This window comes from Gouania willdenowi, chromosome 21, assembly GCF_900634775.1.
Source record: "Gouania willdenowi chromosome 21, fGouWil2.1, whole genome shotgun sequence".
Taxonomy (NCBI): Eukaryota; Metazoa; Chordata; class Actinopteri; order Blenniiformes; family Gobiesocidae; genus Gouania; species Gouania willdenowi.
Window position 1 is genome coordinate 11,379,977 of NC_041064.1, and position 14,358 is coordinate 11,394,334.

General features: G+C 38.1%; 2 protein-coding genes across 2 annotated transcripts; one reads left to right on the forward strand and one right to left on the reverse strand.

Moving 5' to 3' along the window:
- Positions 1-568: 568 nt before the first annotated feature.
- Positions 569-8,844, forward strand: galnt5 (polypeptide N-acetylgalactosaminyltransferase 5). Its single transcript, XM_028436789.1, has 10 exons — positions 569-1,933; positions 2,009-2,175; positions 3,720-3,839; positions 4,226-4,361; positions 4,463-4,582; positions 4,676-4,793; positions 4,878-5,204; positions 5,922-6,002; positions 7,777-7,923; positions 8,075-8,844. The coding sequence occupies exons 1-10, from the start codon at positions 975-977 to the stop codon at positions 8,210-8,212; spliced, it is 2,313 nt and encodes a 770-aa protein (XP_028292590.1). The 5' UTR covers positions 569-974; the 3' UTR covers positions 8,213-8,844.
- LOC114455506 (ermin-like) lies at positions 8,508-10,652 on the reverse strand. Its single transcript, XM_028436790.1, has 2 exons — positions 10,109-10,652; positions 8,508-9,713 (listed from the first exon to the last, which is right to left on the reverse strand). The coding sequence occupies exons 1-2, from the start codon at positions 10,524-10,526 to the stop codon at positions 9,391-9,393; spliced, it is 741 nt and encodes a 246-aa protein (XP_028292591.1). The 5' UTR covers positions 10,527-10,652; the 3' UTR covers positions 8,508-9,390.
- Positions 10,653-14,358: the final 3,706 nt, after the last annotated feature.

Sequence of the window (14,358 nt, forward strand, 5' to 3'; positions counted from 1 at the left end):
TACGGCAGCTGATAATAATTACGAGGAGATATGCTTCTTAAATATATATAAAGACATCCGTTGGCAGATTTCAAAATAAAGTTACCATCAGGGGAAATAATATATTTGGGGCATTTGGAAGGACATGGACAATATTAGCACTGGTTAATGCATAGTGAAGTTACTACATATGGATAAATTATGTGCAAACCAAGGTTAAACTTTACAGATTAACCTACTTTAAATAACACTGTATGAGCTTGGCCTTTATCTCTGAGGCTGAATAAAACCCCCAGCTTTATGAGAAGAGGCCTTTATGTAATTAGAACATGAACTGCTCACATTTCTATGGGATGTGACCCATTCATCAAGTCTATCAGGTCGATTATTCACTGTTGTTAAAATCAATGCAACTTTAGAGACATTTGATTTGACTAAATTCCAGATTTTTTTTTTTTTACTAAAAATGTTTGTTCCAACCTAAATAAAGAGGAGACTTACTGATATTTCAACTGAAGCAAAGAAAATCTGTCTTTTATTTTGAAGGTGTGACATGTCTCTTCCTGTCACTAAGTCGCTGCTTGTCCTGTCGTCTCGCTGCTGTTCATGTGTCACTTCCAGAAGAGTCGACGTTGTCCTACTCGTCTGTTCGACGTCTTCGTCCGTCTTTCTGTGTGAGTGTTGTTGGACACTTTATGTGTGTTCGTATGTGTTACACACTGTGTGCACACAACTTTCAGCCAAGTTTGTTTGACACGGAGAGCGCGTGAATGAGTGTGAGAAGTTTTTTTTGGCGTGAAACGCGACGATGTCTCGGTGCGGGTGGACTTGCGCGTGGTACTGACGGTAGGACAACGTCCAGCAGCTTAGCTTTGTGTGTAGAGACAGATCTGAGTCCTCCTTAGTGGAAATATCTGCATAATGCCACGCAGGCAGCGACAAGCAGAGAGTTGTTGCTCCTCAGACATGGTTTTATAGTAGTTATTTAGTCTAGAATGAAGATGGTTCGTAAGTACTTTAGGGGCAGTGGGAGGGTCCTGGCTTTTGTTTTTATCGCCTCTGTGTTATGGCTACTGTTTGACATGGCTGCACTTCGCATGTCATTCAACGATGCGAGCAGTCAGCTGCTTAAAGAGCGTGTGATCAAGGAGAGGGAGCTACTCAAACAGCAGCAGCAGCAGTTATCCAGGGTGACTCAGGTGATGAGGAGGGGCTTCAAACTACCTGTGCACAGGGGGGGTCTGATGCCTGATGCTGCTGCACCTCAGAAAGTAAACAGCAACTACTCCACCAAACTGGTCCTGGTAGACAAACAAGGCAAAGAACAGGATCTCACAAGAAACCGCTCTACACTTGAGGACAAAGCTCCTCCAAAGGATATAACATTAAAGACTGAAGCTGTCAACTTTCATATAAAGGAAACTGAGGTCAATTTAACTCAGTTTTCACAAGGTGATCTGAAGATAAAGATCACAAACACATCGCTGCACATTGTGCAAAAGACTGACAAGAAAGAATTAATCTCACAGATTAATGAGGAGCCCACGCAGCCTGAAACAGTAAATCTTCTTGATGCTAAGAAGGCACACCCTGCTGAGACAACACCACATAATTCTCATAACAAGGAGCACGTAAAGAACGATCAAGACAAAGCCGTGGAAAAGCAAGTAGCACTGACTAGCAGTAGGATGTTTACCAAAGAGAAGGAAACGCAGAGTAAATCAAAGGCTAACTCCACAGCTGTCAGAAATCCAGGTGTTCACAAGGTGCTCGCTATGGACGTCACACAATCCCCTCGTGATGCCAGAGCTGTGGGCCAGTTTGGTCAGGCAGTGATCGTTAGCAAGGATGAAAACGCAGAAGTGAAGAAGAGATGGGATGAAGGACATTTTAATGTCTACCTCAGTGACAAGATCCCAGTGGACCGAGCACTCCCTGACACCAGGCCTCCATCGTAAGTCCCTCCCCCACCTGTACATTATACTTCTCTCCCACAGAGCTGAACTGTCCTCTTCATGGCCTTTTGCAGGTGCTCAGAGAGTCTGGTCCACAATGACTTGCCGTCCACCAGTGTGATATTCTGCTTTGTGGATGAGGTGTGGTCCACTCTGCTGCGCTCGGTGCACAGCGTGCTCAACAGGTCCCCACCACACCTGCTGGCAGAGATCATCCTGGTGGATGACTTCAGTACCAAAGGTAGGTGCAGCTAGTGGAACTAAAGCTCTTCAATCTATATTTACTCACATACAGTATTGTCTGCACAGAAAATAACCATGGGTGATGTCATCCATTCATTTTGTGGTACAGCTCTTTATTTCCACAAAGCTATTGTGAAATCCCTGTATAAAGCACACGCAACTAGAACATTATGTTAGTCCAGACTGTCGCTACAAACACTTTCTACTTTTGTTACCTGCAACATCAGGAAGTGTCATCTTTTTACTGGGAAATTGTGAAATTTATTCTACACAAAAAAGTGTAAGAATTTCTGAAAAAAGTTTTAAACTTTAAAAAAAAAACTGTTTTTAAACTATTTTTTTTTAATACAATTATAAGGGATACAGCAATGACATTTAAAGTGTGTGTGCGTGTATTGGGTAATTCAATTTAGGTGATGTGGGTGTGTTTATGCGCTTGCCAGGCTAATAGAATCAATCTCAGTTTGTGTTTAATGTTTTAACTTCGGAGCAACTCTGGAAGTGCAACTGTAGATATAACTAGATATAGATATAGTTTTAGCCTTGCTTTTGTAAACTAGATTAATGGTAAATGGCAAATTTAACTAGATGAATGACATTTGTTTACAGCACTATTCAAGGGGCTTTCCTTGATCATTTTGAAGTTTGTGTTCTATGATTGTTGAGCCCTGAACGTCACATACAGTTGGGCATAAAAGTGTTTAGTCAGCCACCAATTGTACAAGTTCTCCCACTTAAAAAGATGAGAGGCCTGTAATTTTCATCATAGGTATACCTCAACTATGATAGAGAAAATGAGAAAAAAAAATCCAGAAAATCACATTCTAGGATTTTTAATGAACTTATTTGCAAATTATGGTGGAAAATATGTATTTGGTCAAAAACAAAAGTTCATCTCAATACTTTGTAATGTACCCTTTGTTGGCAAAGCCAGAGGTCAAATGTTTTCTGTAAGTTTTCACCAGTGACGTGTTTCTGATGGCAAGTGTTAATCAAAGAAAATCAACATTGTAAAACACCATTAAAAAAACATAAGCAATTATTCAATATAGCCTCCATACTCTCCCAACAAGATGTATCTCATGACACGGCAGCGCATCCGTTGTTTGTGTTGGAAACACAGAAACACGGAGAAAATTACAACAACAACTCAGAACAGACTCAGTGAGGAGCATCCACAATGTTTTGTACAAAGTACAAAACTTTTCTGACCATTGTGGTTATTCATTTTGGTATTGTGACAACTCTAGTTGCACCCATAACCAGGAAGTAAATGCCCTCTAGAAATTAGGTTAATGAATTGTTTTCAAAATTTCCAGTGCAACTTTTTTAATTATAATATTATTATTATAAATGTATAACTATAAAACATAAATAAATTCATATGAATGCCTGAAATTATGCGTCCATTTTAATTAGCCTTAAACATTGTTTATGATGTTAATATTGACCTTTTTATATAAATAACATAAGTAATCAATCCATTTGTTGCACCGTTTGATAAAACGGTGTAGTCACTTTACCATGCTCTTACTTTGACAGACTATTTGAAGGGACAACTGGATGAATACATGTCCCAGTTTCCTAAAGTGCGAATCGTGCGTTTAAACGAGCGTCAAGGCCTGATCAGGGCCAGACTCGCCGGAGCTGCAGTTGCCAAAGGTAAGCTGAGCCAAGAATGATTTGATTTTTATTGTTATTTTTATGTTAGTTATGAAACTCATGAGTGTGGTACGTAATTTGCAGCAGTGGTGTGAATGCAAGAATATAGTTGACATAATATTGATGTAAGTTGTGAGCTGACTTACTACACTGGAAAGGTTTCTGTGTATGTGTATAGGTAATCTCAGTATTTTTGAATAAAGTAAAGACTGACCAGAAAGACATTCATCGTTATTTTTTGCTGATGTAAAATGCCACACAGGCACAATTAATAACAAACAGCTGCACAATATGTGCCACTGTGTGTATATTGCCCAGCCCTACCTGCTACTTAAAGTACTTTATGATGAAATGAATGCAGAAGGATGTTTTCTCCTGTAATGTAGGTGAGGTTCTTACTTTCCTCGACTCTCATATTGAATGTAATGTGGGCTGGCTGGAGCCACTCCTGGAGAGGATCTACCAGGACCGTAAGAAGGTCCCCTGCCCAGTGATTGAGGTCATCAGTGACAAAGACATGAGGTGACTCAGTAATGTAAGATTAATGCTGTTGCACTATGACACAGTTTTTTGGAAAAACTAATAAAGACATTTTTTTTTGTGACCTGTGCTTTTACTGTCAGTTATATGTTGGTGGACAACTTTCAGAGAGGTATTTTTAAATGGCCTTTGGTGTTTGGTTGGAGGCCAGTACCAGAAGAGCAAATCAAAAGGACCAAGATGACTCCCAGTGATCCTATCCGGTACCTTTCCACCAACCATTACTCCTGATTATGTGTCTGTTTTAACCTTAAACATGTGTTTAGTGATTACTTTTGTTTTCTGTGTGTTTGAAGGTGTCCAGTTATGGCAGGAGGCCTTTTCTCCATAGACAAAAATTACTTCTATGAGCTTGGTGCCTATGATCCTGGTCTAGATGTTTGGGGTGGTGAGAACATGGAGATTTCATTTAAGGTAGACCACTCGTCTAATTACACAGAGGTGTTTGAAAGTCCTATTTGCATATCTTTCTCCACGTGACTGAATGTGTTTAAACAGATCTGGATGTGCGGAGGAGAAATCGAGATCATCCCTTGTTCTCGAGTCGGTCATATTTTTCGAGGACAGAATCCGTATAAGTTCCCAAAGAACAAGCAGAGGACGGTGGAGCGTAACCTGGCGAGAGTGGCCGAAGTTTGGTTGGACGAGTACAAAGAACTTTTCTACGGCCATGGGTACCAGCACATGCTGAATAAAAACGTTGACATTGGTGACCTGACGGAGCAAATACAGCTGAGGAAGAAACTCCAATGTAAGAGCTTCAAGTGGTACCTGGACAATGTCTATCCGGACATGGTCGCTCCCATAGTTAAAGCTGAGGGTCTGGTAAGTAGAGGTCAGATGGATCATTGGGGGGAACAGAAGCATCTGAAACATCCCTATTGAATGCAGGGTTCTCGCCAGCATTGTTGAGCATACGGGCTCCCTATGCTGTGACTTTGATACCATACAGTGTGATTCTTCAGTTGTTTTTTAAATGTTTAATCGGTGCTGTCATAATAATTTGGGCACAAAGGGGACTTCAAGGCGTGCCCGTGTTGTTATAAACGGTGTGCTTCATAATCTCAAAATAACAGTCCCAATATTACTGCGGGTCCATAATGATTCCTCATTTAAATTTGAAAAGCACGTCTTCGAATCAGTCTCTTGAATGAAATGTTATTTCTTGTCTATACAGTGTCTGAATATTTATTAGTGGAGGACCTATACCAAGCATGACTAATTCTCTAACTACATTTATCATAACCCTTCAGCAAGTCAACAAATCACATTTGGTTTTATAGTAAGGCAGTAACAAAGATTTAAAAAATTTGCTTTACTTCACAAAATGTGGGCGTCAGACAGTTATAAATTTCATAATTATCTGGGTGAGGAAGCCCTTGCAACACTCTAGCTGGCGACCCTCACTTGCACACCTCGTAATCCCCCTACGCTGTGAAAATATCCTGGTGAGAACTCTGAGTTGATGTTTGGTCATGACTCAAATGAATCCCAGTTCAATGTGTTTTTCTACCTCACATTTGTGTGTGCTTGTTTTTTTAGGTCTTAAATGTTGGTTTTAGAAAATGTCTCGAACTACAAAATGGGGTTCTGCTCTTTGAAGTCTGTGACCTCAATAAGCAGGTAGGTGTCTTTTATAATGACATGTACCAAATGAATAATACAAATGCTGTAGTCCCAGTATACGGCCTAACCCTAATGCTAATCATGATGACACACTGGTCAGGCTGCTTTAAACCGACCAGATACGAAGCACACTGATAATGCACAACTCAAGGACTTGACTACTGCTACAATGGGGCAAAAAAGAATTTAGTCAGCCACCAATTGTGCAAGTTCTCCCACTTAAAAAGATGAGTCCTGTAATTTTCATCATAGGTATACCTCAACTATGAGAGACAAAATGACAAAAAAAAATTCCAGAAAATCACATTGTCGGATTTTTAAAGAATTTATTTGCAAATTATGGTGGAAAATATGTATTTGGTCAATAACAAAAGTTTATCTCAAGACTTTGTAATGTACCCTTTGTTGGCAATGACAGAGGTCAAACATTTTCTGTAAGTCTTCACACACTGTTGCTGGTATTTTGGCCCATTCCTTCAAGCAGATCTCCTCTAGAGCAGTGATGTTTTGGGGTTGTCGCTGGGCGACACAGACTTTCAACTCCTTCCAAAGATTTTCTATGGGGTTGAGATCTGGAGACTGGCTAGGCCACTCCACGACCTTGAAATGCTTCTTACAAAGCCACTCTTTTGTTTCCCGGGCGGTGTGTTTGGGATCATTGTCGGGCTGAAAGACCCGGCCACGTTAGGTCTTCAATGCCCTTGCTGATGGAAGGAGGTTTTCACTCAAAATCTCACGCTCCATGGCCCCATTTATTCTTTCCTTTACACAGATCAGTCGTCCTGGTCCCTTTGCAGAGAGACAGCCCTAAAGCATGATGTTACCACCCCCATGCTTTACAGTAGGTATGGTGTGCTTTGAATGCAACTCAGCATTTTTTCTCCTCCAAACACGATGAGTTGAGTTATTACCAAAAAGTTCTGTTTTGGTTTCATCTGACCAGATGGTATTCACCCAATCCTCTTCTGGATCATTCAAATTCTCTCTAGCAAACTTCAGACGGGCCCGGACATGTACTGGCTTAAGTAGGGGGAGACAATGCAGGATTTGAGTCCCTGGCGGCGTAGTGTGTTACTGATGGTAGCCTTTGTTAATTTGGTCCCAGCTTTCTGCAGGTCATTCACTAGTTCCCCCCGTGTGGTTCTGGGATTTGTGCTCATTGTTCTTGTGATCATTTTGACCCCACGGGGTGAGATCTTGCGTGGAGCCCCAGATCAAGGGAGATTATCAGTGGTCTTGTATGTCTTCCATTTTCTGATAATTGCTCCCACAGTTGATTTCTTCACATCAAGCTGCTTACCTATTGCAGATTCAGTCTTCCCAGCCTGGTGCAGTTCTACAATTTTGTTTCTGGTGTCCTTTGACAGTTCTTTGGTCTTGGCCATAGTGGAGTTTGGATTGTGACTGTGACTGAGGTTGTGGACAGGTGTTTTTTTATACTGACAAGTTTAAACAGGTGTCATTAATACAGGTAACGAGTGGAGGACAGAGGAGCCTTTTAAAGAGGTTGTTACAGGTCTGTGAGAATCAGAAATCCTGCTTGTTTGTAGGTGACCAAATACTTATTTTACAGAGGGATTTACCAATAAATTCAATAAAAATCCTACAATGTGATTTTCTGGATTATTTTTCTCATTTTGTCTCTCATAGTTGAGGTATACCTATGATGAATATTACAGGACTCGTATTTTTAAGTGGGAGTACTTGCACAATTGGTGGCTGAATAAATACTTTTTGACCCACTGTATTTGACGACTCTCTTCTTCTACAGAGTCAGCACTTTAATTACACCTGGTTAGGGAAGGTGAGGCAGCAGGATCTGTGTGTGGCTCATTTTGAACAAGGAAACGGTGTGCAACCCTGTGACAACTCTAAGCCTGAACTTCGATGGCTTCACAAAACCTATAAATCGTCTCTAGTAAGAGGACTTTTCTTAATATTATGTACTTTGTTATAATTGTTTATTTTAAGTTATTTTTCTAAATAAGACAACTCCTGTAAACCTTAATAAGTATTTATTAGTTTAGTTTGATGGTTGTTAGATTGATTCCTGCTTTTTGCTCTCCAAGGCGGACCACTTTATTATGGAGGGCCCTTCACACCAGATGTGCCTGGAGGCCGAACCTCAGGGAGGGGCTTTGTATATTACATCATGTGAACCCACCAACAACTTCCAGAAATGGCAATTTACTCACTACTATGTTTAGTGAGGTTCCTGAATCCGGCTCCATGTGTTCACAAAGTGCACGAAGCTTCAGCGCCCGCGTTCTACAATGGGATCTGTGGTCCAGCCTCAAGGAGGGATTTTAAATGATGCAGTGTGGATAATATGAGACTCTTCTCTCCCCCACCCAAAAAAATCTGAATGGGCTTTTGACATTTGCACTTTTGTTTTTTGTTTGTTTTAGGGTGGAGGTAATTTTTTTGGTTTAAAAAAAATCCTCTCCTAGTGTTTTAATTTTGTTCTTGATAAAATGGTTTGTGAAATGTGGGCGTCTGTGGAGGCCAATGCTCTGCTCTGAGATGCAAAAGTACATTTAAATTCCAGCCTGGCAGATCTAAATGTGAAGTTTAAACATTGTCTATTTATAAAGCAGTTGTAGGACTAAAGGTAATATTTAAGTCTTTGTGCACAACGTTTGCGTTTGTTACCTGATTAATATTTTTTTTAGGCGGTGTTGATAAGATTATGATGGTAATATGTTGGAAGTTGTTTTCTGTCTGCTTTGTTTTCTTGGGTTAATTGTGGAAATCATTGTTCTTGTGATTTTTCTTTCTGACACTAGAGGGAACCATTGGTACAGAGAAACTAAATAAAAAAAAAAGTGCTGTGATTTTATGTTGGCATTTTCGATTTATTTTTATTTTTTCATGCTCACACATCTGTCAAACATATTTCTCCAAAGTAATTAGAGATAATGAAATGTAACTGGCCCAATGGGGTGTAAATAATGATACTTTGGGGTCTATAAACAACACAATTTGATCATCTACTGCAAAAACTATTGATGCAAATCAATAATGTTATCTGAATGTAAACACATCATAAATCATGTTTAAAATGCAGTCAGACTTAAAAATTACATATGCACAATCTTTCATTGAAGTCCGATTACACTTGGAGTGCAATGCGAGCAATTAATTATGAATATGAGCACAAAAACACGAATAGAGATTTTTCTCCATGTTCTTGAACTAAAGTAATTTTCCACAGCACAAATGAACAAAGTAAAAAGCTGGATTTCAGTTGCAGGCTGTATGTTTGACATCCTTTTGTTTTAAATATTTGTTCTGCTGCTTCAAGACATTGAAGTAATACACTGAAAAATTGATTTAAGATTGTGTATCCCATGTGTTCTTTAATAAACCAGGGCACAAGAAGCACTCACATGTTCATCATCATGTGCTCAAAGTCTTGTATCCTCTGACGAGTGTTTCCTTTACGGATCTTGCGGTAGGACATGGTGCTGTATTTAGATGTTGAAAGGTGGTCAAAGGGTGTTTGGAGACTGGATTTGTCGACTCCGGGTTTTTTCAGCAGAGGCATGGTAGAGTAGGCCAAACTGGAGTTTGGATGAAACCCAGTGTGTGTGAGAAAGGTTTGCTCGTCCTTCTTTAACATGAGGTCTGCACTGCACTGTTGTTCATCTTCCATCTTTGGAATCCTCGTCTCTTGTTCTATTGCCTCTTTGTTGACTTGTTGATTCACTAAAAATAAAGCAGAAATAATTTAATTTAATCCCTAAACTACAATCGACAGTATATTTTAACCCTCCTATTATCCTTGGGGTCAATTTGACCCCGTTTAATGTTTATCATTCAAATAATAGTAGACTTTGTTTTTTGCTTCATATTTCATGACTTTTCATTATTTGATTAAGCATAAAATTATCATGTTTTTTTTCAATCTGCTGAATGCATATTGCAGATGTTGGTGTTCCTCTGGTGTCAATTTGACCCCAAGCTGTTTTAGCTGTGTAAAACTAGTCTGTGTGTGTGACCCATGTGTGTGGGTCAGATTGACCCCAAGTGTAAAATGTGTATTGGAGGATAATAGGAGTGTAAAATGACTAGTTACAGCATTGTTCTTAAATTCCTCTTACCATTTATTATTGATTCCTTTGGTTCCGACTGTTTCTCCTCAGTTGCAGTCGTGCATTTCACTTGCTGCAGATGTTCTCTTGGACACTTGGAGTCTGAAGCAAACACCTCCTCTGTGGTTGTTTCTATCTCCATCTGTGGATTGTGGTTGCCTTCTCCAGGAGGACCATCACTCTGTGTCTCTTCCTCTGCCACACTGTTCACTAGCCGATGCAAACTGCATGATGCTTCATGATAAGGTTGCTCCTCATCGCTGTAGAAAACAGAATCATCTCCTTCTTCCGATGTCCACAACATGTTTGCTTCTTGAGGAGCCTCAAGACTGATCCCATCAGTGATATCCAATATTTGGGCTTCAGATTCATCTTCTTCCCTTGCTATGATATTTGAGAAATGTGGAAGACCTGACTTTGTCTCCATCACTCTGTGTTTTTCTGCCTATAGATTTGCAAATGTGTCTGCTCCAGTGTCCCTATTTTCCAAGAGTTAAACAAACATCACATCTGCTCTGCCTCCACATCACTGTAGCTTCTGTTCTCTATGGTCAAAGAGCTAAAAAGAAAGGGGAAAAAAAACCTTCTGCATGCTAATCAACAGTTTGAGATTAGTGGGCCTGTTGTGTGCTCTGGTACTGTGTGTGTGTGTGCACAATTAGTGAAGAAAAGATGTTTTGTTTTGAGTCCAACAAAGATTCATTGTTACTTTGGCAGCTGCATATAGAGGAGTTTTATTTATTCTTCAGCTTTCTGTGACATTTTTAGTCTGGATTAACATTCTTCTTCATGCACTTTTAATGCAGCTTAAACCTGGGAAGGTTTTCCATATGCACTGCAGAGAAAGCCTCTGTATGTTCTGGGGTATTTTTGCAGTATAATGACTTTAAGGTCTTTAGTTACATTACCAGGTGATATAACACAATGGAAACATTTTATACCCTACTTAGAAAATCTACTGTAGGGGTTTTCAAGTAAAAGGGGCTCTAAGTGCATTTATTGTATGTATTATGGATTAAAATAAATATCAAGCTGTTTAAGATCTCCAGTGTAACAGACAACATGTAGTCTACTGACAAGGGGTTAAAGTTATTATCATCTAACAACAATGACACAGAGACAAAATGCATGATGACAAAAAATAATGACATTGATAATTTAGTCATGAGGTGAAAATTTTCCTGAAGACTCGATTAAATCAGAACTGATGCAGACGCTGATGAATATTTGCACACATTTTTAATACTGTGGGAGAAAATCAAGCCACTGCAGGGAGAACATGTAAACTCCACACACTAGGCTTCCAAGAGACAATTTCAGGGACTTAATTCTGTGCTGTATCTGAATTATTATCTCTCTGCGAATCAGGCTCCGATTTACCTGAGACTTTCAACATGGCTGCTGCTTGGTTCAAGGGTGTGCATTGTCGGATTTGTTTGAACTGCAATGATGCTGTTCACACCTCGCAGCCGAGACGTGGCTATAGTAAGGCATAAAATGGGCGAAAAAAATAAAACACCTCAAAAACGGAGGTAAGGCCTAAAAACGGACAAAAAAAATCCAAACACCTCGAAACAACGGTAAGAAAGAAGGGTGGAAAAGGGAGGTAAGGCTATAAAAAAGGTATATAATTTTCAAAAAAATTTCAAACGCCTCAAAACGGAGGTAAGGCTAGTAAGGCATAAAAGAGGGCAAAAAAATTTCAAATGCCTAAAAAAAGAGGTAAGGCATAAAAATGGGGGGAAAAAAAAAAGTCAAACGCCTTAAAATGGAGGTAGGGCTATGTCAGATATAAAAATGACCTAAAAAAATTAAAACGCCTCCAAACGGAGGAAAGGTGATATTAAGTCATAAAAACAGGCGAAAAAATTTCAAACGCCTCGCAGTCGAGACAAGGCCACAGTAAGGCATAAAAAGAGGCAAAAAAAATTCAAACGCCACAAAAACGGAGGTAAGGCATAAAAACGGGTGAAAAAATGTCAAAAGCCTCAAAACGAAGATAAGGCTACAGTAAGGCATAAAAACTTTGCGAAAAAATTTTAAACACTTTGAAACGGAGGTAAGGCTATGGTAAGGCATAAAAGATGGTGAAAACATTTGAAATGCCTCAAAACAAAGGTAAGGCTATAGTAAGGCATACAAATTGGTGAAATGTTTTCAAACGCCTCAAAACGGAGGCGTAAGGCATAAAAATGAGCGAAAAAAATTTAAAACGCCTCAAAATAGAGGTAAGGTTATAGGAAGAAAAAAAAATTTTGCAAAAAAAAATGTCAAATGGAAGTAAGGCTAATATGGCATGAAAGGGGTGAAAAAATGTCAAACTCCTCATAACAGAGGTAAGGCTACAGTTAGGCATAACATTTTTTGTAAAAAATCAAATGCCTCAAATTGGAGGTAAGAATATAGTTAGGCAAAACAATTGTTGAAACACCTAAACACAGGCAATGCTTTAGTAAGGCATAAAAGAGGGCGACAAAAAACAATATACTCAATGTCCAACAGTGATTGTTAGGTGTGATTTGAATTAGTAATCCTCTGATTTCAAGCCTGCTTCTTTAACCACTAGGCCATAACTGACGAAAAAAGATAGTGAAAAAAATGTAAATGACAAAAAAACGGAGGTAAGGCTATAGTAAGGAATAGAAAGTGAAAAATTTTCAAACGTCTCAAAAGACATGTAAGGCTATATTAAGAAGTAAAAATTTGCGAAATATTTTTAAATGCCTAAAAATGGACATAAGTCGGTAGTAAGGCATAAAAACGAGCGAAAAAATTTCAAATGTCTCAACACAAATCTAAGGCTGTAAAAGGAAATGAAAATTTGCGAAAACATTTCAAACGCCTCAAAACAAAGGTAATAAAAGAGGGCGAGAAAAATTCAAATATATAGTGAGGCATGAAAAATCTTTTTTTTTTTTTTTTTCGGAGACAAGACTATCACATGACCCTAAAAACTAGTAAAAATAAAAAAAAAATGATTTTTTTTTTTTTTTCTGAGAAAAGGCTATCACATGGCCCTAAAAACTAGTGCAAATATGATTTGCTCACTTATGAAAATGCAGTAAGGCATGAAAACTGAGAAAAAAAAGTGGAAAATTAGGGGGGAAAAATGACAAACACCCCAAATTAGAAAAAAAAACTATTAGTAAGGCGTAAAAATGAAAAAAAAAAATCTTTTTTTTTTTTCAGAGATAAGGCTATCACATGACCCTAAAAACTAGTGCAAATATAATTTGCACACTTAAACTGGGATGAAAAAGCAGTAAGGCATGAAAAATGAGAAAAAAGCATGAAATTAGGTAAAAAAAAAAATGACAAACACCCCATATCAGAAGTAAGGTTATATTAAGGCATAAAAACTGAAAAAAAAAAAAAATTATTTTTTTTTTCTGAGACAAGACTATCACATGACCCTAAAAACTAGTGCAAATATAATGTGCACACTAAAACTGGTATGAAAAAGCAGTAAGTCATGAAAATTGAGAAAAAAGGGAAAAAATTAGGTAAAAATTTACAAACAGCCCAAATTAGAGGTAAGGCTATAGTAAGGCATAATTTTTTTTTTAAAAATTATTTTTTTTTTTTTTCTGAGACACTACTATCACATGACCCTAAAAACTAGTGCTAATATGATTTGCACACTTAAACTGGGATGAAAATACAGTAAGGAGTATAAAAATGAAAATAAGTGAAAAATGAGGTAAAAAATGACAAACACCTAAAATAAGAGGTAAGGCTATAGTAAGGCATAAAAAAAAAAAAAAAAATTCTGAGACAAGACTATCACATGACCCTAAAAACTAGTGCAAATATGATTTGCACACTTAAACTGGGATGAAAAAGCAGTAAGTAATAAAAATTGAGAAAAAAGGGGAAAATTAAGTAAAAATTTACAAACAGCCCAAATTAGAGGTAGGCTATAGTAAGGCACAAAATATTTTTTTTTAAATGATTTTTTTTTTTTTTTCTGAGACAAGACAATCACATGACCCTAAAAACTAGTGCAAATATGATTTGCACACTTAAACTGGGATGAAAAAGCAGTAAGGCATGAAAAATGAGAAAAAGTTAAAAATAAGGAAAATAATGACAAACACCCCAAATCAGAGGTAAGGCTATAGTAAGGCAAAAAATTGAAAAATTTTTTTTTTTTTTTTTTTTTTTTTTTTTTTTAAAAGATAAGGCTATCACATGGCCCTAAAAACTAGTGCAAATATGATTTGCACACTTAAACTGGGATGAGAAAGCAGTAAGTCATG